Source organism: Vespula vulgaris, chromosome 19 (assembly GCF_905475345.1).
Source record: "Vespula vulgaris chromosome 19, iyVesVulg1.1, whole genome shotgun sequence".
Lineage (NCBI taxonomy): Eukaryota > Metazoa > Arthropoda > Insecta > Hymenoptera > Vespidae > Vespula > Vespula vulgaris.
Genome location: NC_066604.1, coordinates 2165850 through 2187933, shown reverse-complemented (window position 1 = coordinate 2187933; position 22084 = coordinate 2165850). Strand labels below are relative to the sequence as shown.

Sequence of the window (22084 nt, the reverse complement as noted above, 5' to 3'; positions counted from 1 at the left end):
GAAAAAAAATAATATGCTTGGGAAGGAATGTAGTAAGGGGTTAAGAAATTAAAAATTAAAACAATAAAGAAAAAAGAAGAAGGAAAGAAAAGAGAGAGGACAGAAAAGAAATGCGTTTCAACATGAAAAAGGAAATAAGTAAGCATATCGGCAGGTATTAGTCTGGGAGTAATCACGTGACGATTTATATCGACAATCAAGTCGAGTCTGAATCATGAGAGATCTTTTTACGACGAACGAAGAACGAACGATATGTGAAGTTAGTAGGCGGACCAAGTTGCGATAGCTAGGTCTTTGCTAATCGTTCCTCGATAAAATTAGTCTTTGTCGGTTTAAACGGAAATTTCGCGACGGTACGTGTAAGAAGAGAGATAACGAGGCCCCCTCGGACACGCCGAGTGAATAAATCGTTTCCTCTCTCTCTTTCTCTCTCTATCTCTTCCTCTTTCTCTCTATCTCTATCTATCTCCCTTTCTCTTGCTTGTTTAAACAGCCTTAAACGGAAGAACGTTCGTGCTAGGAGGTCAAAGTTCAACTTCGTATAGACCGTGAGTGAACGTATGTACTTATGTATTCCTTTAAAACTATACTTTCTAATCGATAATTTAAATTGATCCTGTTATCACGAGATACGATCGATAGATACAAACACTTTCAAGACAATCACATCGTTAATCGATTCGATTACAAACGTGATAAACGATATAGAAATGACAATACCTCCAAGTGTCGGAATAAATAAGACGAACGACGTAGCGAGTACTAAAAAGATCTTCCGAATATAATATCGTATCTTTCCATTGACAAAAGGGTCAGAAAAAGAGGGCGGGAAGGAGGCTTGGGTAGAGAAAAAAAAGGAGGAGCAAGCAGAAGTGATACATCGTTGCTAACCCAGCCACTTACAACACGCTAGATTGTAGAATATACACATATATACATCTATATATATACACACACACAAATATATATATATATATATATATATATATATATATATATATTGTGTATATCAGATATACAGCAAGAGAGGATATTGTTTGCTCTCGTTGACTCTGAGCGTAGCGAGAGGCTGCTGCTGCGAAATAAATACCGTGTCTGCCAAACGTGGAGGATCTAGTCGATCCGGCTTTGAGTCAGCGAGATTTATCACTCGGGATGGGGACACAGGGAGGAAAGGGGGCATGGGGGGAACGGGTCACAGAGTTTATCGCTAAGGCAGGCAATCGTGTCTCGAATGCAACGCAAGAGAAAACTATAGAAACTGTATAGATACGGAATGGACTTTGTTATTGTTATTGTTTTTGAGGTCTTCGTTGGAGGAACAACAAATGCTTGATTGTTATTGGTGCATACGATGTATTTTCCAACTGATCATATCCAAAAATAATCATTTTGATGATTGGAAAAAAAGAGAAAAAAGAAACGATAGAAACTTTTCAGGATCGTACAGTATTTAAAAGTACTTCGAAAGTATCGTTCTTCTGTCTTCTTGCGTTTCTTTCTCGAATCTTTGGTGTATCTCTTCTACTTCTTTTCTTTCTATTTTTTATTTTCTTTTTTCTTTTTTTTTGTCTTCTTCCAATTTAAGAAGTTCGAGAGTTCGTTGATCCACGGTGAACTTGCAAATCAAGGGCCAACTGACTAGTCTGATCCGGAATATTTTAAAGGTAGGAAAGCGAGAGAGAGAGCGAGAGAGAGAGAGATCGGGTTTCTAAACGGGAAGCAACGAGGGAGAGAATCGGTGGGTTAATGAAATTAGCATCGCTATGACGACAAGCAATGGTCGTGTATAATAAAAGTGACTACCGCTTTGCCAGTTCGACGACGATGACGATGACGACAAGATCGAGGAAGCGTTTAACTTCGACGTGTCGGTATAAACGATATAAATGAATGTAAGAAACAAATAAACGAACGAACGGGCTAACGCGCTAACGCACTAACGAACGAACGAACGAACGAAAAAATATAAAAAATAATAAAAAATGAACGTCGATCGTGTTAAATGTTTACGCGAATATACGAACATATGTAAATCGATTGAGAAAAATCGCGTTTCTTGATGACAGAGACGGGTGTTAAAAAGAAGAAAAAAAAAACTAAACAAAAACGGCTTTGCCAACATAGCCGAACGATTTTTCTTTAAGACTCCCGACTGTTCGACGTCGCCGCAGAAGCCGTACAAGTGTTTTAAATCCGCTCATTGACCAAGCCAACTTCCCACGTATCCAGTTTGGCCGTTCTAACGTTTTCGTCGCGAATCATCTTGCGTCGACTTCGAAACATTTAAAGCAATATCATCGTTACGTCAGATGACGTTTATATCAACATCTAAAATCACTTGGGATCTTCTTCTCTTCGTTTCGTGTAGTGTTGTTCCGATAAAATTCGTGAAAGAAACTAGGTACATGCATGCATAATAACTACGATTAAAAATGATTAACAACGTTAATAACCTTATTTTCGATCAAAAAAGAAGAGAAAAGAAAAAACTACCAACTGATAGGACGATAATAAAACCTCGTGGCGAAGTTTTCAATCGATAAAAACTTATAAAAAGGAAATAGAGAGGGGGGGGGGAGAGAAAGAAAAAAAAAGTAATAGCAACTGAAATCGAATGAAACCTATTCGAAGCGCATGAATCTCGCTGGCGCAAACGTTCTATTAAAATACAATTTTAAAGGGACGTATATCGCGACGTACATGCGTGTTCGTGGCTAGAGAGTACATTAAAATACATTTAGAGCTAACACAGCGGTCAGGAAAGATAGTAATCAAGAAGAGAGTGACTAATCAATCTATGAATTGTGTTAACAGTGTGCGATCGGCACCGTTAATGATGTTCTATCTAAATGGAAGGGTCGCCAGTGGTGGAACTGCTAGGATCGATCGATCACTACCAAACGAGGAAGATGAATTTGGTTGGTTCGTTGGCGGCGTTGAATATGATGCTTCCACGGCTATGAACGAGAGTAAGGATTATCATTCCTCAGGCTCGTCAACTTCTATGTTATCGTGTATTGATTCTGACGAGGCCGACGCTTACACCTTTGCATCTGATTATTCGAAAAATCCTGAAGAGGATGAAACCTCTGAAAAAATAGAACTCTCCAATTTAACTCATCCTAAGGAATTGTGCATCGATTTTATCGAAAATGATGCTCGCATTAAAAAACTGGTTTGTCGAGACTCAATCGTTTTAATTTTAATCGTTAAAAAAATTACTCTAAAACCGTTTTCCTTTTCTCGTAGGGTATAACAACAACAGCAACAACAACAACAACAATAAACCCAACAAAGGATAATGATTTTCACGATGAATTAGCAGGCGGTGAACCGATAATTCAACAATCACGAGCCATGTGTTATACTCCAGAAAGATTGGTGAGATGCGAGGAATATCGGATTTTAATTCCGTCCCCTCGATTTCTCTCGATATCTCGGATCAATTCTGAAAATGAAAATACACGTAAAACAAAGCTATCCAAAAGACGATTGAATTATCTCATCGATTCTAAACAAATTGGTACTTATCCGTTCTTCGTTATCATTTACAAAGGCTTCCTTCTCCGGTAGTCGAAAATCTACAAAAAAAAGAAAAAAAGAAAAAGAAATAAAAAAAGAAGGGCAAAAAAAGCTGGAGAGAAAGAGAAAGAGAGAAAAAAATTATTATTAAAAATATATACGAAATTCTCATTAAAGAAATTAATTTTAAGTATGTAAAAAGATAGAAAATGTATAATTCGTTCTTTAGGACGAAGAGATTACAATGGCGTATAAACTAGGACACGCGATTCCTGAACGTGACTCTTGACCCCAATAAAACTTCAACCATTTTACCGATACTCGGTGTAGACTCTCTCTCTCTCTCCCTCTCTCTCTCTCTCTCTCTCTCTCTCTCCTCTTTTTCTCTCTTTTTCTCTCTGACGCACGTTGAAATCTATTTTTATCTCTCACGAGTGACTCTTCGGAATAAAACGATACATCCTGACATTGGTTTTATGTCAGATTTAATCAACCATCTATATCATTTTTTTCTTTATACGAAAAAAATTTATATAAAAAAAAAGAAAAAAATATATATGTATAAAGAAATATAAAAAAAAAAAAATATAGGGGTTCAATCGTTCTCCAAGATACACAAATCCATCCTTTCCATAAATTATTTATATATAAATCTATCCTTTTATATAAACAATTGAGTTTGATATAAGATCTATTAACAACAAGTAACAATAATGAATTTTAATATTCCAGGTGGTCCACGTTTAAGAGCTTTGCTCGAGTCGTACGAGGATAATTCAGAGATTCAAGTAACTAGAACGAGTACGTCTAATGTCGACGTTAATACGACGGACATCCTTCAGGATGACGCCGTGCTCAAGAGGACACAATCGATCGAAGCTTCGAAAGGTTCAATAGCAGATACGGTCAATAGCAATAGATCGAGTTACGAAAGACTAAGTGTTACCTGGGACGATTTAAAGAAGCAAGCAACTCGTCGATCATCAGTCGAAGATACTTCTGGCATTCAAAGCAACGATTGGAGTTCCGAAACACAAAGTGAGACACAAATGAATCCTCTTTATCTTTGCGACGAACTTCCTCTGACATCCGGTGGTTGTGGCAGTGACTTTGTCCAGGTATGTTCTATTTCTATCGAATACTCCTCTGGAAAAAAAGAAGAATGTAGAGAAAAGAGAAAAGAAGGCAAAAAAAGAAAAAAGAAATCATTTCGAGACCATCTCAAAAAATCTATATTAATATATTAAATAAATGTAAACGTGTGTGAAAATAATTATGATTTTCTTCATTTTTCATTTTTTTTTTCTTTTTTTATTACTTTTTTATCTCTTTCCAGGCACGATCTACAGCCATAAACGAAGTTGTATCGATCCTACAGGAACTCGAAAGTAATCCAGAAAGAGCTCGGATCCTTTTGGACGACGATCGTTTCTGTGATAAAACCTCTTCTCACGATCATTTAACAAGATTAGCTCTTACCATCGAGACCGATGGAAACGTACCACCTGTCCTTGGAGAACCAGAGAAATCTGTCCATTATCTTCGAAAACGTGTCGAGAGTCTTCAGCATGCGAGTAAGGATATCTTCAAGGATATTTGCGAACTTAGGAAGGACTTCGAGGTATGATAATCTACTTGTCGTCATTATCCCTTTTTCTCTCTTAATAATGATTCTTGACTTTTTAGTACGAAGAAGAAAAGTTGCTTGATTTATCGTCGAATGCATCGAAATTGAGACAAGATATACACGAGGTCAAATGCATCGACGATCTATTAAGGCTTTTACGTGGTGAACTTGAAAGGATATCGAACAGGAACTGGCCATTTGTACTCGGTCATACTGAACAACAAGAGGAAATGAATTTAGTCGTTTGAATTTCCTTTGAAAATTCCTCGATTAATTTCGAGGATACGAAGAGAAAACTTTTCGAAAGGAATCACTGCCATAGAATCGTTTATAATATTTCTTTTTTTTTCAGAAAAAGAAAAAAAAAATTAAAAAAAAAAGGGATCCACAAATGTATCTAGCCTTAGATATAATTTGTTAGTTCATTCATTCATTCATTCGATGTTATCTTTTTTAAAAAGAATTTTTATACAGATCATCATAAAATTGATATACTGAATAATATACAATCTGGTCAAAATGAAATTCGATTTTTATCGATATATATATCTATATATCGTTTTTCGAAGCATTCTATTTTACTTGACTTCTTGTCTATGTATGTTTATATAATAAAATGGTAACATTACGATCCAGGTTGTGTTTTACATTCTGATACCTTGCTTTTTTTTTATCACTTTGTACAATATTTATGTACAACGTGTATAAAAGAAATAATATAGTTGTAGATTCCAACTATCAGGCTCCTTATACATATATATATATATTATATATTATATAATATATATAATATATGTATAATGTATGTGTGTGTATGTGTATATACATATATATATATATAGATATATATATATATAAATATATAATATATCAAATATAATTGTTTATATATATATATATAATGAATAAAATCATAAATCTAACTTGCCTATCGTACGACGAATCTGCACAGAGTAAATAGTTATATCCTATTTCCCATTAAAAAGAAAACCAAAGAAAAAGATAAAAAAAAAAAGAAAGAAAAATAGAATTTGCCTCTTCTACGAGATACACAATTACGAGAGAAGCATAATTAATTACTTAATTAATTAATTAATTAATTAATCCGTAGACCTTGTTACAAAAAAAAGAAAATATCAACTAAATTTGCAAATATTACGATAAATATAAAAAAAGCACTTTTCCCACCTAGTTTTGCAAAAGATAGTGAAATATAAAGAGAGAGAGAAAGAGGAAAAAATTATTAATTGCGTCAATAGAAATTAAACAAAAAAAAAAGAAAAGAAATTATATCAAATAAAGTCAAATCGATAATAAAATAATGATCCAAGAAAGTAATAAAATTATAGATACGTTAAAACGCAAGTGTCCCTTAACGCTAAACCTAAAAATTAGGTAACGTCGGTACGTTGCAAATGTCTAGCATGTTGTCTCGAAGGATCATGATATGCTCGTAACATTTCACCATGTCGGAAAACATCATGAGGAGACGAAAGAGAGGGCAGTGAAGGCAAAGACGGTAGTAAACAGCCCAGCATACTGGCACTAGTATCTGACGTATAAATCCCATTGTTGGCTGGTCCCATGGAAACACCGCAGGAAGTAGCCGAAACCGTAGATAAGGAATGTGCATTCTGTTCAGCCGATCCTAATACACTTGAACCCGGTCCCATGAGATTGCCTAGATTTGTTTGAAAAAAAGAAAACAAAAAAATATTTGTCGTATCTTCTTCCTTTTCCTTAAATTTTGTCTTACTTTCGAATCGATCGTCAAGACGATGATGAGCTCGTCGTAATAATCTGTCACCGGGATAATACATTATATACTCGACGTACCAGAGCTCACCGTAGAAGGTACAGATAAAGGTGTCATCGTAGGGAAGTCCGAGTGTTCATTAGCTCTTGGATGATGAGAGTCCGTTCTTGGTGCGTGTGGTGTACGAATACATGGCAAGGAAGGTCTAAAATAATTTCCACCTCTGTCGTTCCTTCGATGTCTCACATGTAGGCCAGCTTTGCTACCATTTCCAAGTCCAAAGTGAAGAAGTTCCAAGTGTCTTCTCAAGTTCCTCGATTGACGTAACATCGCACCACATAGTGGACAAGATATCGGTTGATCCGACATGTTCCGTGTTTTGGATTGTCCATCTCCTAAAATTAATTTCATGAGGAGTGTATCTTACATAGAAACATCGACATACGAATGATATTACCTATTTCATACACATAGGTGTATACATATCCAACGATATATATACATATATAGAAAGAGAGATATAAGAATGAAGCAGTGCCACACACACACATACACAATTTTTTTGCTGTTATTAAAATATCTTGTATTATGTAAATTCATTTATATATATATATATATATATATATATATATATATATATATATATATGGCCTTTGACTAAATTCTAAAATAAATGTCATCGGTACAACTTAATAATACCAAAACGAATTGCCAGGATGCATTGTGCATTAATACATTTGCCCAACACAGTATTATTAATTACAAAATACATAACGTAACAGGTTCTCCTTTCGTAATATCTATATTGTTATTAAAAAATGATATCACATATATGTTCTTTATTTACAAACGCAGGAAAAATTAACTATACGATGTGTTACCGCTTATAATAATTTATAGAGTATATGTATATGAAAATCTCTATCTATATTAGGACCCTTCAATAGTCTCTGCATACAATTCCTGTAATTATAAAACGCTAAGGAATGTGCAAATTTTCTCAATGATGTTGAACATCTTACTTTATGATATGACTATTGATGGATCAAGATTCTTATTATACGATTGAATTCTTCTCTCTTCTGTATGATTTTAACATTAAAATATTTATTTATAAAACGAAAGTATTTTGATAAATGAATTATGATACGAAACGAATATGAGAAAATAATTGAATAACTTTATACAAAAAGGAAATATACATATATGTATGTGTATATATATATAAATATATATATACATATATATATATATATATGCGAGTTTTGTGAAAATGATTTAGTATCATTAAGATGTTAAAAATTCGGAGCACATTTTACTATACATACCCCATCCCTTGCACTATGACTACGATTTTTATCGACTGCTACTCCCATTAACCCTAGGATACTGCTCTTACTTACTATCGTGGAAGATTCTATACGAGATGAAATGAATTATAAATATCTCAGGCCGCGCATAACATAATTTATGGTTATCCGAAGGAACATATAACTGAAAAGAAGAAATTAATACGAGAAATATATAAACATAACATAAACGTTATAATAATCTCTTGTCGTTGGATGATTGAAATGAAATCGCAATATATAATTAATTATATTATTATAAACTTGTATAAAATATAAAACTTATATTGAATAAGTACGTAAACGAGCTGCTAAATAAATGAGAAAATCAAGACTTCGTCGGCTTATTAGGTGGGAAAAATTAATCGAAACGCGTGATGTTCTTTTAAATGAAGCAGTTGAACTGATTCGAGCAATAACACCACTAGTGCTAAATCCTGTCTTTCAACTTTATCCGATATTTTCATCTGGCTATAGTCGGCGATGGTACGTTGCTGCGGGGAGATACAACGTTTGATTCGCGCGAGACGGGCGAAGGAAGTGGACTGGGTTTACAAATTATTCGTTCACTATTTCCACTGTCAGTTCCATGATTGGCTGATTGCTCACTGTATTCCGTTACCTCGACTTCTGGTTTAACTTCGATCATCAGTGGATCGGTCAATGGACTTTGTAATGGATGATTACTAAATCGACACTTGCAAGACGATAAAAGATGCCTGCGCAAATTTCTTGCTTGACGTAACGTAGCACCACAAAGTGGACAAATGCCTGGACAATCTGAAGCACCACGAACTTTTAAACTTCCTGATAGAGTACACGTAGGCGTCCCAGCTGCCGATCCCTGCGTGAGTGGGAGCGGTACTCCTGATGGGTAGCCCATGTTCATTGAACCAGGAAACTGAGGTATATGCAGTGGTGAATATGGTTGTATCGGCGTCAGTGTCTGTAAGTGTTGTTCACTATCTGACGTATGTTCCTGATGGGCTCCTGCTTGAGAATTTTCTGTAGTTACTGGTTTTGCCTCTTTGGAAGGAGGTGAATGGCTACCCTGATGATTCGTATATCCCAACTGATCGCTTGCTGCTAACAGACACAAACACAATGTTACCATGCAGGGCTGAACTGACCTTCGTATCTGAAATTTCTGTCTTAGATATTATAACATATGGCATTACCAATTAAAATTGCAGTTCAACCCAACCGATGGTTGTGCTTGTGTCCGTATTAATAAAAAGGATAACCTAAAGAGATTTCATACATCTCACAGATAATGCTAGATAAATTAATATATCGGACACAAAACACAAATTAATTGTTTTGCTGTTGCTATTGGAATATCTTCACTCGCATAATAAAAACGCGTATTGGCTAGGAAATTTTTATGGATTTAATATGAGAATGTCTTGACTTCTCTCTTTTTAACTTAATTTTCCGTAGTAACAAATTTATAACTAACTGTACAATTTTTTATGATATCATATTTCAATTATTTAGTGCAACAAATAAAGCGATTGTACAGGCATGAGAAATTTTATCTCACCTGTGTCATCTCCATGATGAGCATCGATATCCTTTGGATCATAATCTGTTGTTCCATGATCATCTGTATGTGTATTTAAATGCCTGTTTTCACTGTCATTAGTCATGTTTCCACGTGCCCACTTTCCTGAAGACGAAGATGACTTTCTTCTCTTTTTCCTCCTCTTTAAAGGAAAGTAAGAACTAAGAGTTTCTCGAGATAAACCTTCATTTGCTGCAGGTATTGCAGATACAGGTACTTCTTCGCCGCTCTAATACATATAATTAATTCTTTTTTTAACTCTAATTTTATGAGATACAAAGTATGTAACATGTATCTATACAAGTACTTAAAACTACATGAATATGTAAGCACCTACTTCTGTTAATATTGTTGGTGGGGTTAAACCATGAATACACAAACAATGAGCAGCTTGAAGAAGAGATGGTAGTTGAGATGGTTCGACGCTGACTTCACCCCGATAAACAAACTCCAATAATGATTCTAAATCATCTGCTCCAATACCTGCTAGCATAACTACTGGATGTTGACAAGGTGTACTCTGTATCGAAAACAATTCGCATGTTACAAATATAAAACTGAAACGCTTGATTACATCCTAATATCAAATGTTATAATTTATAAAAAATATCGATGTAACCTTCAGTAAATCCAGCAAAAAGGGACTTGCCGCCGAGAGCACGATCTTGTGTGCAGGAAAGCTACGCCCTCCTGCTGCTAATGTTACATCCACTAAATCTCCATGTCCTCTAAGTAACTGTACGGCAGAAGCCAAAGACGAGCTAAATTCTCCCCACGAGAGACTATACAACTGACTGCTGCTCCCCATTCTGTGATTCAAAATAAGAACATGTGAGCATGGCACATTATGATATTAACTCTTAAATACACTTAGGAGATTCTTTTATGTTAGTAAGTAGTCCACTATCTCCATATTGTTGTAAAATAGGGTTTATTAAGCTTATAACACTATACTTTCAAGATGATTATGCAAAGAGTCATGTAAATTTACATTTTGTGACAGAGAAGAATGAACAACTTTGATAAATATCCGGAAAAATCATTCGCTAACGGTAGCGATGCTTGCCCGTTTCCCCCTTCCACATTTGCTTAATTAGTGCCCCCACCCCAACAAATTTGACCTCAGCGTCGTCTTTAAGCTAACCTAACAAATATCACAAGTTTTAACGAAAAACACCATGAAACTAACTAAAAACTTCTTTTTACAAATACATTGTCGTCGTGGAACACTTACTGCTATGAATGTATGAAAATAGGTTGGTGAAAGTATAAAAACAGGGTCAACCGAGCGTGAGTTACAATAGATTAAAGTGATCACTAGTCCGACTTATTTCAAACACATCGACTCGAATCATGCACTCTACCGATATTAAAAACTTATGGTACAATATTACGCATTGTGAATGCATAGGAGTTTTAATTAAATAGATAAGCGTCTATGAGATTCCTCAAGTGAAATTCAAACGCTGGCAGAAATCATTTCGAACGTCACACTGCGTGATACTGTGCTGCCACCACCTAGCCGGCATGTTCTTTACAAAGTTTTACGGATGTGACGTATGAGTCGAGGAAGCGCCAAAATTCAAATGCTACAATAATTCGAATGATAACAAAATGATATATAAATTGTTACATTTTTTTATAAACTAAATAAAACTATATAAAATAATAAAAATTATATAAATCTCTATTTATTGATAGATAAAATTAAAATAATATAAATATCTATGAAAAAACATTTTTTTAATTATGACATATGTATATTCATTATAAGGTCATAAAAGAAAATATTTACAAGCTCGATATCATATATCTTTTGTTAGAGATTAAACGTTATAATTACTATTATCTTCGATATTTATACCATAAGGATTAATTAAAAGAGTTAAAATAATGGACACTCAGAAAAATATCATTGGAAATGATAGAGAAGCAGAAGATTCAAAAAAAGCGATAGAATCAACAGTTATAAAGTTGTTACGTACACAAGGTAAAGTTAATGTATTTTCTTTACATTTTTTTATGGTCAATAAAACATTAAATTATATATTTCAGAATATACTTTGAATGCTGTTAATAATTATGGTGAAAATTTATTACACATTAGTGCAGCATATGGGTGTTCTGATATCATTAAAGAAATTTTACAGAAAAAAGAACATCATCAAGTTATTAATAGAAAAAATAAATTTGGTTGGACACCTTTGATGCAAGCTATTCGAAATAGAAATATTGATACTGTTAAATTACTTTTACAACAAAAATCAAATGTAAATGATTCAACTTATCTTGGTAAGTCACTACTAGCTTCTTTTCTTAGAATATAAAAATTAATAATTTATTACAAATGATGTTACAAAGATAGTATAAATTCAGTATGATATCTGTAAATACAAATTTTTTATATATTTTACAGGAATGTCAGTAGTTGGTATAGCTTGTGCAATAAGTAAAGAAATGTTGCAAATGATATATGAAATTTGTCCGTCTACATTAATAAATGCAGTGAATGATGACATTAGTCCACTATGTATAGCTGCATTGAAAAATGATAAAGATTTGTTTTTTTCTTTGATTGATATGGGTCTAGATGTTTCTAAAGCCAGTAAGATATATTTATTTTTTTTATACAATCTATATTTTATATACTAATTAACAAAATACAAAGATATTCAAACTATCTTATAGATGAATATACACACATTATGATGAAACAGTCGACAGTACCAGAAATAGCAAAGTTGGCAAGATGCTATGGTGAAATCGAGGATTATTGGAATGATGAATCAAATGACATTCCAATAAAAAATGAATCAAACAATAATGATACTATAAGTGAATATAAAAATAAATCCCAATATATTGTACAAATGCTAAAGGATTTTAATAATAAAGACGATATTTTAAATAACAACGACGACAAGAAAAATAATAATAATAATATCCCTTTAATAAATATTGGTACATATCATACTGATACAAGTAATCAATCTAATTTAATGAAAACTCTGGAGAGTAATTACAAAGAAAAACATTTAGAATGTCTTAGTATTAACTTGTTATCTGCAGCTACATCAGAACCAAGTCTAATATCACCTACTTTCTTAGACATTTCTAACACAGAATTTCCTACTTCTCCAAATATATATTTTGTGAAAAATTGTACAAATTTAGCCACCATTAATGAAAATGATGAAAAAAATCCATTTATGACAGAAACTGAAGCAGAATATAATAAATTGCTAGAATTCTGTACATCTACAAAAGATTCAAAACATTCACCTACTGTAATGCTTAAAAGGTACAATAAATCAATTATATTTAAAATAGTAATATTTTTTTCAAGAATGATAATAAATAATAATTCCTTCAAAGATTACAGTCTATACGACCAGCAGACTTAGACCTCACATCTGTTCAAAATGATCATAATACTACCCTTGAATTTATACCAGAATTTAGTCCTACACAGTCACCAAATGTTCCTGAATATATTAATGATGAAAATGTATCTGGTGACAAAACACCTACACCTCCACGTTACAGAACTCCACCAAGAGGAATGGTTCTAAATTCACAACAAACTAAAATGATTGTTTTTTTAAAATGCTATGGTTTATGTCATCACATGTCTACATTCCTTAAAGAAGAAGTAAGTAATTTATAACTGTTGAAAATACTTAAGTGATAATAAAAATATTTTTTTTTACATAGATAGACATGGATCTTATTCTAATGCTTTCTGACAATGATTTACAAGAAATTGGAATAAAAGAAGAAGCTGAAAGGATATCTATATTAACAGCTATAAAAACATATCAAAGTATTGAAATGTAATATAGAAATATTTCGTAACACATTTGTTTTTATGATATTTGATATAAAATTAATTCTATTATTTTTTATAAATCTAAAGTAAACAAAAGCTATCATTTATATATAAGACTTTTAACATGTATGAAATTGTATGCATTTAAAATGTGTTTGTTAATTTTTTGCTATTCTAGTTGCAAGTTTTTCTCTTTTTTATATGTTCTATTACTTTTAATATTAACTGAGCTTTCTTTTCTTTTAATTTATGCGGAATTGAATGTTTCTGTAGCCAATCACTTAAAACAGAACATTTTACTTGATCTAATTGGTTAAGCTTTGCCAACATTTCTATATCTACATCTTGATTCTGTAAATAAGGTTATTATACTTATTTGTTGATATTATTAATAAAAATAAAACATACGATTTGTATATATATACTCGCCATTTTTTTATCATTCCTTATATCCAAAAATTTTTGTTTTACTCTTGAATTGATATGTGTATTTAGTTGCATTGAATGCATTGATTCTATATTAGTCTCAAAAGATTGAAATTTTTTCTTTGTATGCTGTACACAATTTAAAGATGTTGCAAGTGTTCCATTATAATTTAATAAATTACTGTTTATTTTATCTATTCTAAGATCATTAAGAACAGTTTTTTTATTATTAACTGCAATTGGTATACTTGTAGTATGAATTTTTTCAATTTCAGATAAATGTATAGTTGGTTTTAAATTTTGACTCGTTGATTTATTAGTATCTGTTAATAACCAATGTTCATATTTTGATAAAAACTCTGATTTTGGTATTTTTTCAATATTTTTTACATTTGAAAGAAATGTGCTCGATTTCTTATCTCCTGGTGACGACAGCTTATTCTGAAGACTTGATGTATACTATAAAAATTAGTCAAATTCTATACACTGTACTACATAAATAAATTAACTGTAATATTGAATAAATTAATTATTACATACTTCATTTAACGAAAAAAATTGTATATTTTGTTTTTGATGCGACAATATTTGTAATCTTTTGCCACATATTTCAGGTATTGTTTTACGTATATCATCTATAAATTGAGAAATTATGTATTCACTATCATTGCAAGGAAACAATTGTATTGGCTTAAGTGCTACACATGTGCTTGGATATATAAAATGATTAACACCAGGAGATGAAAATTTAATATTGTAATATATGATTCCTTCAGGAGTTTTGGGTAACCGATAACCATACTAAAAGTAATAATATCAGCTATATAAAAAATTTAATAAATCTAAATCAAATCTAAGAATAAACTATACCATATTTTTCCAATGTCTACGTAACTGTTCGTAATCTCTGAATGGACAACTTGACGGAATCTTTTTAGCTACTGATATGACTTTTCCCATACTCATACTAAAAGAATAATGTTTTTTTATTATAATAAAAAACTTATTATATGAATCTCAAAAAATCCAAGAATACCTTGGCAATACATATACTGATTGACAAAACTCCATTAAATTGATAAAACCATTATTATCTATTAGAAAATCTAATATTGACGAACGTAACAAATAAAAATCTTCTAATTGTATAAATGGTATTTTGAGTTTTCTCGGTTGAAATCTAAATGACACGTTTCCATCTGTAAATCTTTTCTTATATAGGATCTAATATATAAAAACATACATAAAAATCATTCGATAATATATTGTAATACCATTTATAGAAATCTGCAGTTTTAATGCATTCATTTCTTGCATAGATGTATAAAAATGTTTGCCTTGAATATAATATTGTCCAACTTTATTCCATTTTGGAGATAATTTGCATTCTATCGTATAATTAAGACAAACTATATAACCTTCCACTGTTACTGGTTGTGGAGTCTTAAACTTTAAAATAAGAAAAAAATAAAAAAAAAATGTTTTCCATTATTCAACTAAATCAAACTAATCCCTAATTAATTTCGTATATGAAACACTTGCCAACATGTTTAAAGTTCGTAAAGTTTTCTGCAATTTACCAGTTTCTAAAAACTCATTAGAAACAATAATAGATATCGAATTATCTGTGCCTAGTATAGGAGATGCGATAATTTCCGGAAGAATATGAATAATCAATCTAAAAACGAATTCACGTTAGTCGAAAATATTTGGATTAAAGAAAAAAAATGTCTTAAATAACACTTCAATTATCGATGTTTTATTGAAACTACGTCGTAAATCTTGAGATTCTTAAATAACAACTTTGAGAATTAAAACGCACTTCTATCAGCTTTCCATTAATAATAACGTTAATAATGACAAATATATTAACCTTACCGACATTTTAACGTTTGCCAATGATAATTCGATTTGGCTAACGAATTTTGAACTTCGATGAAATCAATTTCACAATTAACGCAACGCAGCTCTTCTTTCCTTGGGATCTTGACGTATGCGATAGTTTCTTTATTTTTATTATCCATTTCTAATTAATCCCTAATGTTGATAAACAAATTCGATGAGAAATAAAATACGTTCTAATTATGAGAATAAAATAACGAAACTCTGGAGATGCGACGAAGGACGAACGATCGAAACGAATTTGGAAAATTATTATTATTATTATTATTATTATTAATCAATCATTTGAAAAGTACTACGTGAAACATACTAGTAATTGAAACATACATTTTTCTTTTTCAATAACAAAATAATATTCTATAAGCCAAAATAAGCAGCCATCAGCTCGACAGTACTTGCGTTGTTTTTACGCTAGAATTACAGAATATATGTTACATCGCAAGTAATATCGATTGTCCGGGTCCCACCACGTGGAGGTTGCTGCTACGGAGACCCAACTTGTATAATTTATATAAGAAATAAAGTATCTTGTATTGTACGTACCTTAATAAAAATTTCTCCGAACTTCAGAAATTTTCAAGCAACATTCTGCTTCTGCTACGCATTTAACTATACCTTTATTTCTAACTTCATTCAAAGGAATATTCTTTTATTTATATTTCCAAATAATACAACAATACATCGCGGAATATCGTGAATAACCTCAATGTCATATAGGTGAAACGAAATATACACATAAAAATTATTTACGACGCACGAAATTTGCACTTAAGAATCTGTCGTAATGAAGACGTAAATTCATTGAAGAGTCGATGATTAAAGTATAATATAATAAATATCTTAAATATTAGTACAAAGGACATGTATTTATTACACAATATCATTAAATAATTCTATTAAAAGCGTAGAAAAATAAAAATTTATTGGATTAAAAGTACGACGCACACGATGTCAAGGATCCTTCTTACACGTATATTAACACATCTTACACATATAATAACGCATATTCCTAATCGATAGTATAAATAACACTTCTTGTAGATTTCTTCGATTTTTATAATTAAGATTAAAATATTGTAATAATAATAATTAAAATAATAAAACTTACGTGACTGGGAGCTCCGTTACGAAATACCTACTCTTGAGGCGTCCGTCGAACAACTGACGATCGCGTCGAATGTTTTTGTATACCGCGGCAATGATACTCGGTCGGTAATTGTTTTGCTTTGTCGATAATAATAGATAATATAAACATTTCGAAATACATTGTTTACGATTATTATAACTTATTAAATTCAATAAAATTTATCGATTTATAAATATGATTTCGAATATATCGTTGCAATTATAATAAATAAAATAACCCCTCTTGAAAAAAAAAGTCCCTTGACTATTGCAATCGTAGATTACAATACATTATCTTAATCATGAAATATCATTGGTTTAAACCACTAAAGTAAACTTTTTCGTGATTCATAACCATTCTGATGCAATTGTTATTTATTTAAAATATAAAACTGCGCTTTTTGTGTAATTTAGAATGTTTGTCCGAAATGAATGTGCATAGTTTACATGTGTACATAAATAGCAGAAGAAACAACGATTGTGATATGTATATGGAAAATCCTTTTATACTTATAAATATATAATATGGAAAAAGAAAGGTGAGTTACTCATTCTTAATCGGATTCATTTTATATAAACTTATAAATAATAGTAAAAAATTACTATACAATCAGTGTCATATTATTTTATCAAAATTTATAAACATTTAAGTTAATTTAGTTTTATGACGTAAAACTGATCTGTAGAATATGCAAAACAAATCATTCTTTTTTTTTTAAGATTTACAATGCTCCTGTTAGAGCCAGGAGAAATATTTTTTGAAGATTATAGCGTTCAGATGAGAGCAATAGAACCGTTGTTTCCAGAACAAAGAGAATGGATAGATGGAAGATTGAAACTTTGTTCAAAGTCGTTGGTTTTTGTAAATAATGATTTCATTCAACCTTTGATCAAAATACAACTTAAAGAAACTATAAGTGTTGAGCAGTATAATTCAGAAGATAATATAGAAGGGTAGGCATAATTTTACAATGTTATTTAGGTAGGTTCAATATAATATTATTAATTGTCATTAAATGATGATGCATAATAATTTTTTAGATGTAATAATATGTTGAATATTCAATGTAAACAGTATGTGGAGATGTTAGAAAAAAATGTTCTTGCACCATACAAATTTATTCACAAAAATGCAACTTTCCAATTTTGTTTTAATTATGCAAAAATAGAAAATTGTCTTCCTCAAATGTTGCAATTACTTCGTGCTGCTACTTTGCCAACAGCTGAACAAAATGCAATGGTATATATATTTTTACATAGAATTTATTATTAAGTAATAAATATTTATTGATTTATTTACTCTCTTTTAAAGATAATGACTATAGTTCACTCCAGACAATCACGTGTATCTTTTGATACATCTTGGCTAGAAGATTTATATGAAACGGTTGTGTTAGAAATTCAAGCAAATAAAGTGTTACCACTTGTAGTTAATCCAGGCAGGGTATTATTAACTACATCCAGATTATATTTTCAACCTTATAACAATATGGATCAGGTTAGTAATATTTAATTATATTTATATTATAACATGTTCTATTGTTAATTGAATTTTTTTTCAGCATCCTGTTTTAAAAATACAGTTAAAAGATATAAGTAGTATTATACAAAGAAGATTTCTTTTGAGACAAGTTGTAAGTATTTAAATTACTAATGATAACATTTGATCTATTTATTGAGTAATAATTTTTATTGCAAACAGGGTCTTGAAATAAAATGGCAAAAGCAACCTGATGGTAAAATTGAATACTTGTTTCTTTCTTTAAACAATCAAAGTGACAGGGATGAACTTCATAGAAAGTTATTAGATCAATCTGCTGTATCTCTAGAAACAGTTCCTCAAAATCAAATGACAATGAGGTGGCAGAATGGTTCTCTATCAAATTATGATTACCTTTTGTATATTAACAGGTAAAAATATACAAGATATTATAATAAAAATTGTAAATTAAATAATAATTATGTTTTAGTCTGGCAGACAGAACTTTCCATGATTTGACTCAGTATCCTGTAATACCTTGGATAATAAAAGATTATACATCTGCAACATTGGATTTGGACAACCCTGATATATATAGAGATCTTTCTAAACCTATTGGTGCTCTTGAACCTACTAGATTAGAAAGATTAAAGGTAAAGCATTATTAAAAAACTATTAATATAGATTTTATGATTATAAATAATTTTTTTTTTTTTTTATATAGGAACGTTACTCAGAAATGTTAGAACCAAAATTTCTATATGGATCTCATTATAGTGCACCAGGTTTTGTATTATTTTACTTAGTGAGAAAGTATCCACAATATATGCTTTGTCTTCAAAATGGAAGATTCGACCATCCTGATAGAATGTTTAACAGGTATTATAATTAACTTAATTATATTCTCTTTATACGCAAATAATGATGAAAAATGTTTTGTATTTTAATTCATGCCTGTAATGTCTTTGATAAAGCTATAAATTTAATAGTGTTGTGTATTTACAAAATAGTATTTCATTGTACTTGCCTTTAATATCAGACTCATACTTTTAATACCAGAATGCAGAATCGATTTTTTGTTTCACTCTTGCAAATAAAATACCTAACAGTGTAGCTGACGTATGGAAAAATGTTTTGGTGAACATGTCTGACTTTAAAGAATTGATCCCAGAGTTTTATGACACAAACAATGGTGGTGATTTTTTAGTAAATAGTTATGGTATTGATTTCGGTTATCGACATGATGGTACAAAAATCGGTGATGTGCAGTTACCACCTTGGGCAGAAGGTAAAATATTTTAATTGTACATGTGTGTATTTTTATTGTAATCTTTTTTTAACTATAACAATAAATATAATATTTCAGGACCTTCAGATTTTATACAAAAATTAAGAAATGCCTTAGAAAGTGATTATGTTTCTAAAAATTTACACCATTGGATAGATTTGATCTTTGGATATAAGCAAAGAGGAATTGAAGCAGAGAAAGCTGATAATTGTAATAACATTTAATTATCTAAATTACTTTTTTTAAATGATGGAAATTCATTATATCTAAATTTATATATTGTTACAGTATTTTTTCACTTGTGTTATGAGGGGGCAGTAGATTTAGATACGATTCGAGATATTAATGATCGACATGGATTAGAAGTACAAATCATGGAATTTGGACAAATTCCAAAACAAGTTTTTACTCTACCTCATCCCAAAAGATTAATACCAATTATAGATACATTACAAACTGCAACATTAACTGTTTCAGACATGACTGATCTGAGTGAGTCTTCTATTAATTTAATTATATCCAAATATTTTAAATATATGTAGTATTATATTTTTTCACATGGATAGATAAAAGTGGAGTATATTTTTCAGATGAAAAATCTCTCATAAGTGACTCAATACATTTGTCTGAATTTTTAACATTTCAATCACATAAGGAAGGAGTATGCTGTATCACAGTAACTAATAAAGGAACATATGATGAAATATTATCAGTGGGTCACGATGGCATGTTTAAACTATATTCTATAAAAGACAAAAAACCTACACGAAGTGTTTCTTTATCTTCTTTGCCTCTTTCATCCTGTATATCATATTATACAGCATCGTCTCATAATATACTTGTTGTTGGCTCGTGGGATAATACACTGTAAATAGATATCCATTATTATATTAAAAAAATATTTTTGCATCTAATCTTAACACATTATTATACAAGACTTAGTTGATGTTATAATTTCCAGAATATTTTATGATATAGAATTTGGTAGAACGATTGATACATTGCAAGCTCATGAAGATGCAGTTTCTTGTTTAGCATGGAGTCCCACACGACAGATTATTATTTCTGGATCATGGGATTGTACTGCCAAAGTTTGGCGGAGCTATGTCTCAGGACCCAAAATTAAACCTTCAGAATACTTTATAGCTCAGCTGGATCATGATTCAAAAATAACATGTATTGATATATCAAGGTAATCTTTTTTCATAATTTGAAAGTTTCAATTCATTATGATGAATTCTACTAGTAAGTTGAAATTTACTTGGAAATTTATAGCAATGAGATGTTATTAATATCTGGCACGGAAGATGGAGAATTATTTTTGTGGAGTATGGACAATTACAATTTACAATTCACTGTTAAAGGTAATTTTTTTTTATATTATTTACAATATAAATGTTAAAAATGACTTTTCAGAATAGACTAACATTTTTTTATATTTCATTTTATCTTATAAAAAAAGGTCACACTGGGAAAGTAAATACAATGACATTTGATCCTGAATGCAAAAGCATCATTTCTTGTGCAGAAGATCAAACATTGAATATTATTGACATTCATACAAGTACTCAGATTTATCACACAAGTTTAGAACATGAAGCACTCACATTAAAATGGAATGGGATGCTATTGTTAATAGGAGATAGCATTGGAAATATCAGCTTATGGAAATTTCCAGAAGCAGCTTTTTTGTCAAAAATCCATTGTCATGACGGTATTACACCATATATTGTATCTTTTTGAAAGTATTAATTAAATACACATAATAATACAATTGTTTTTCAACTATTTTAGGACCACTTTTTACAATAGCAATAACAACTAACAATAGCATGATTATAACAGGTGGAAAAGATAGAAAAGTTATAGTGTGGGAATGCAAAAAGGAATGATGAGTATTCAGTCTATCAAATATTGCAAAGTAAACATTTATAAAAACAAAGATTGCAATATTACTTTTTAATCTGATGTAATATTTGTTAGCGATAAAAAAAGTAATTGTTTTGGAAATATAAGTTTAAACATGTTTAAACATGTTTTAAGTATTCTTTACTTTATTATTATTACTATTACTATTATTATTATTATTATTATTATGTATTAATATCTTTAAATAAGGACTATTATCTTGTTACAATCCAAGAACATTGTAATATATATTTATATCAAAAGATGAAATTAAATATGCTGTTTAAAAAAAAAATTGTTGTTTT

At 30.8% G+C, this 22084-nt stretch overlaps 5 protein-coding genes across 18 annotated transcripts; 3 read left to right on the top strand and 2 right to left on the bottom strand.

The window, feature by feature from the left end:
• Window positions 1-230: 230 nt before the first annotated feature.
• Window positions 231-5780, top strand: LOC127070778 (uncharacterized). Of its 10 annotated transcripts, XM_051009202.1 has the most exons (8): window positions 235-353; window positions 494-558; window positions 1589-2404; window positions 2818-3178; window positions 3253-3526; window positions 4258-4643; window positions 4862-5146; window positions 5212-5780. In XM_051009202.1, the coding sequence occupies exons 3-8, from the start codon at window positions 2313-2315 to the stop codon at window positions 5398-5400; spliced, it is 1587 nt and encodes a 528-aa protein (XP_050865159.1). In that variant the 5' UTR covers window positions 235-353; window positions 494-558; window positions 1589-2312; the 3' UTR covers window positions 5401-5780. The 10 variants fall into 10 exon arrangements, with proteins under 10 accessions (XP_050865167.1, XP_050865159.1, XP_050865169.1 ...); XM_051009210.1 differs by lacking the exon at window positions 1589-2404 and having other exon boundaries at window positions 231-353; XM_051009212.1 differs by lacking the exon at window positions 1589-2404 and having other exon boundaries at window positions 494-548.
• On the bottom strand, window positions 5505-11314 carry LOC127070781 (protein abrupt-like). Of its 4 annotated transcripts, XM_051009217.1 has the most exons (6): window positions 11056-11314; window positions 10441-10630; window positions 10159-10341; window positions 9801-10050; window positions 6989-7303; window positions 5505-6833 (listed from the first exon to the last, which is right to left on the bottom strand). In XM_051009217.1, exons 2-6 carry the CDS (start codon window positions 10627-10629, stop codon window positions 6544-6546), a joined length of 1227 nt encoding a protein of 408 aa, XP_050865174.1. In that variant the 5' UTR covers window position 10630; window positions 11056-11314; the 3' UTR covers window positions 5505-6543. The 4 variants fall into 4 exon arrangements, with proteins under 4 accessions (XP_050865174.1, XP_050865171.1, XP_050865173.1 ...); XM_051009214.1 differs by lacking the exons at window positions 5505-6833; window positions 6989-7303 and adding an exon at window positions 7733-9343; XM_051009216.1 differs by lacking the exons at window positions 5505-6833; window positions 6989-7303 and adding an exon at window positions 7733-9340.
• Window positions 11315-11403: 89 nt separating this feature from the next.
• On the top strand, window positions 11404-13666 carry LOC127070877 (ankyrin repeat and ELMO domain-containing protein D-like). The gene is made up of 6 exons (XM_051009420.1): window positions 11404-11811; window positions 11877-12113; window positions 12238-12426; window positions 12510-13122; window positions 13197-13473; window positions 13536-13666. Exons 1-6 carry the CDS (start codon window positions 11715-11717, stop codon window positions 13656-13658), a joined length of 1536 nt encoding a protein of 511 aa, XP_050865377.1. The 5' UTR covers window positions 11404-11714; the 3' UTR covers window positions 13659-13666.
• LOC127070782 (uncharacterized) lies at window positions 12744-16488 on the bottom strand. Its single transcript, XM_051009218.1, has 6 exons — window positions 15351-16488; window positions 15113-15275; window positions 14947-15043; window positions 14617-14877; window positions 14080-14535; window positions 12744-14001 (listed from the first exon to the last, which is right to left on the bottom strand). Exons 1-6 carry the CDS (start codon window positions 15391-15393, stop codon window positions 13825-13827), a joined length of 1197 nt encoding a protein of 398 aa, XP_050865175.1. The 5' UTR covers window positions 15394-16488; the 3' UTR covers window positions 12744-13824.
• A 780-nt stretch (window positions 16489-17268) lies between these two features.
• On the top strand, window positions 17269-22074 carry LOC127070773 (protein FAN-like). 2 transcript variants are annotated; one of them, XM_051009187.1, is made up of 16 exons: window positions 17269-17642; window positions 17824-18057; window positions 18145-18343; window positions 18416-18601; window positions 18666-18737; window positions 18806-19014; window positions 19074-19236; window positions 19308-19462; window positions 19693-19871; window positions 19950-20081; window positions 20160-20363; window positions 20462-20738; window positions 20833-21063; window positions 21147-21235; window positions 21334-21585; window positions 21666-22074. In XM_051009187.1, the coding sequence occupies exons 1-16, from the start codon at window positions 17629-17631 to the stop codon at window positions 21761-21763; spliced, it is 2694 nt and encodes an 897-aa protein (XP_050865144.1). In that variant the 5' UTR covers window positions 17269-17628; the 3' UTR covers window positions 21764-22074. The 2 variants fall into 2 exon arrangements, with proteins under 2 accessions (XP_050865144.1, XP_050865145.1); XM_051009188.1 differs by lacking the exon at window positions 17269-17642 and having other exon boundaries at window positions 17925-18085.
• Window positions 22075-22084: the final 10 nt, after the last annotated feature.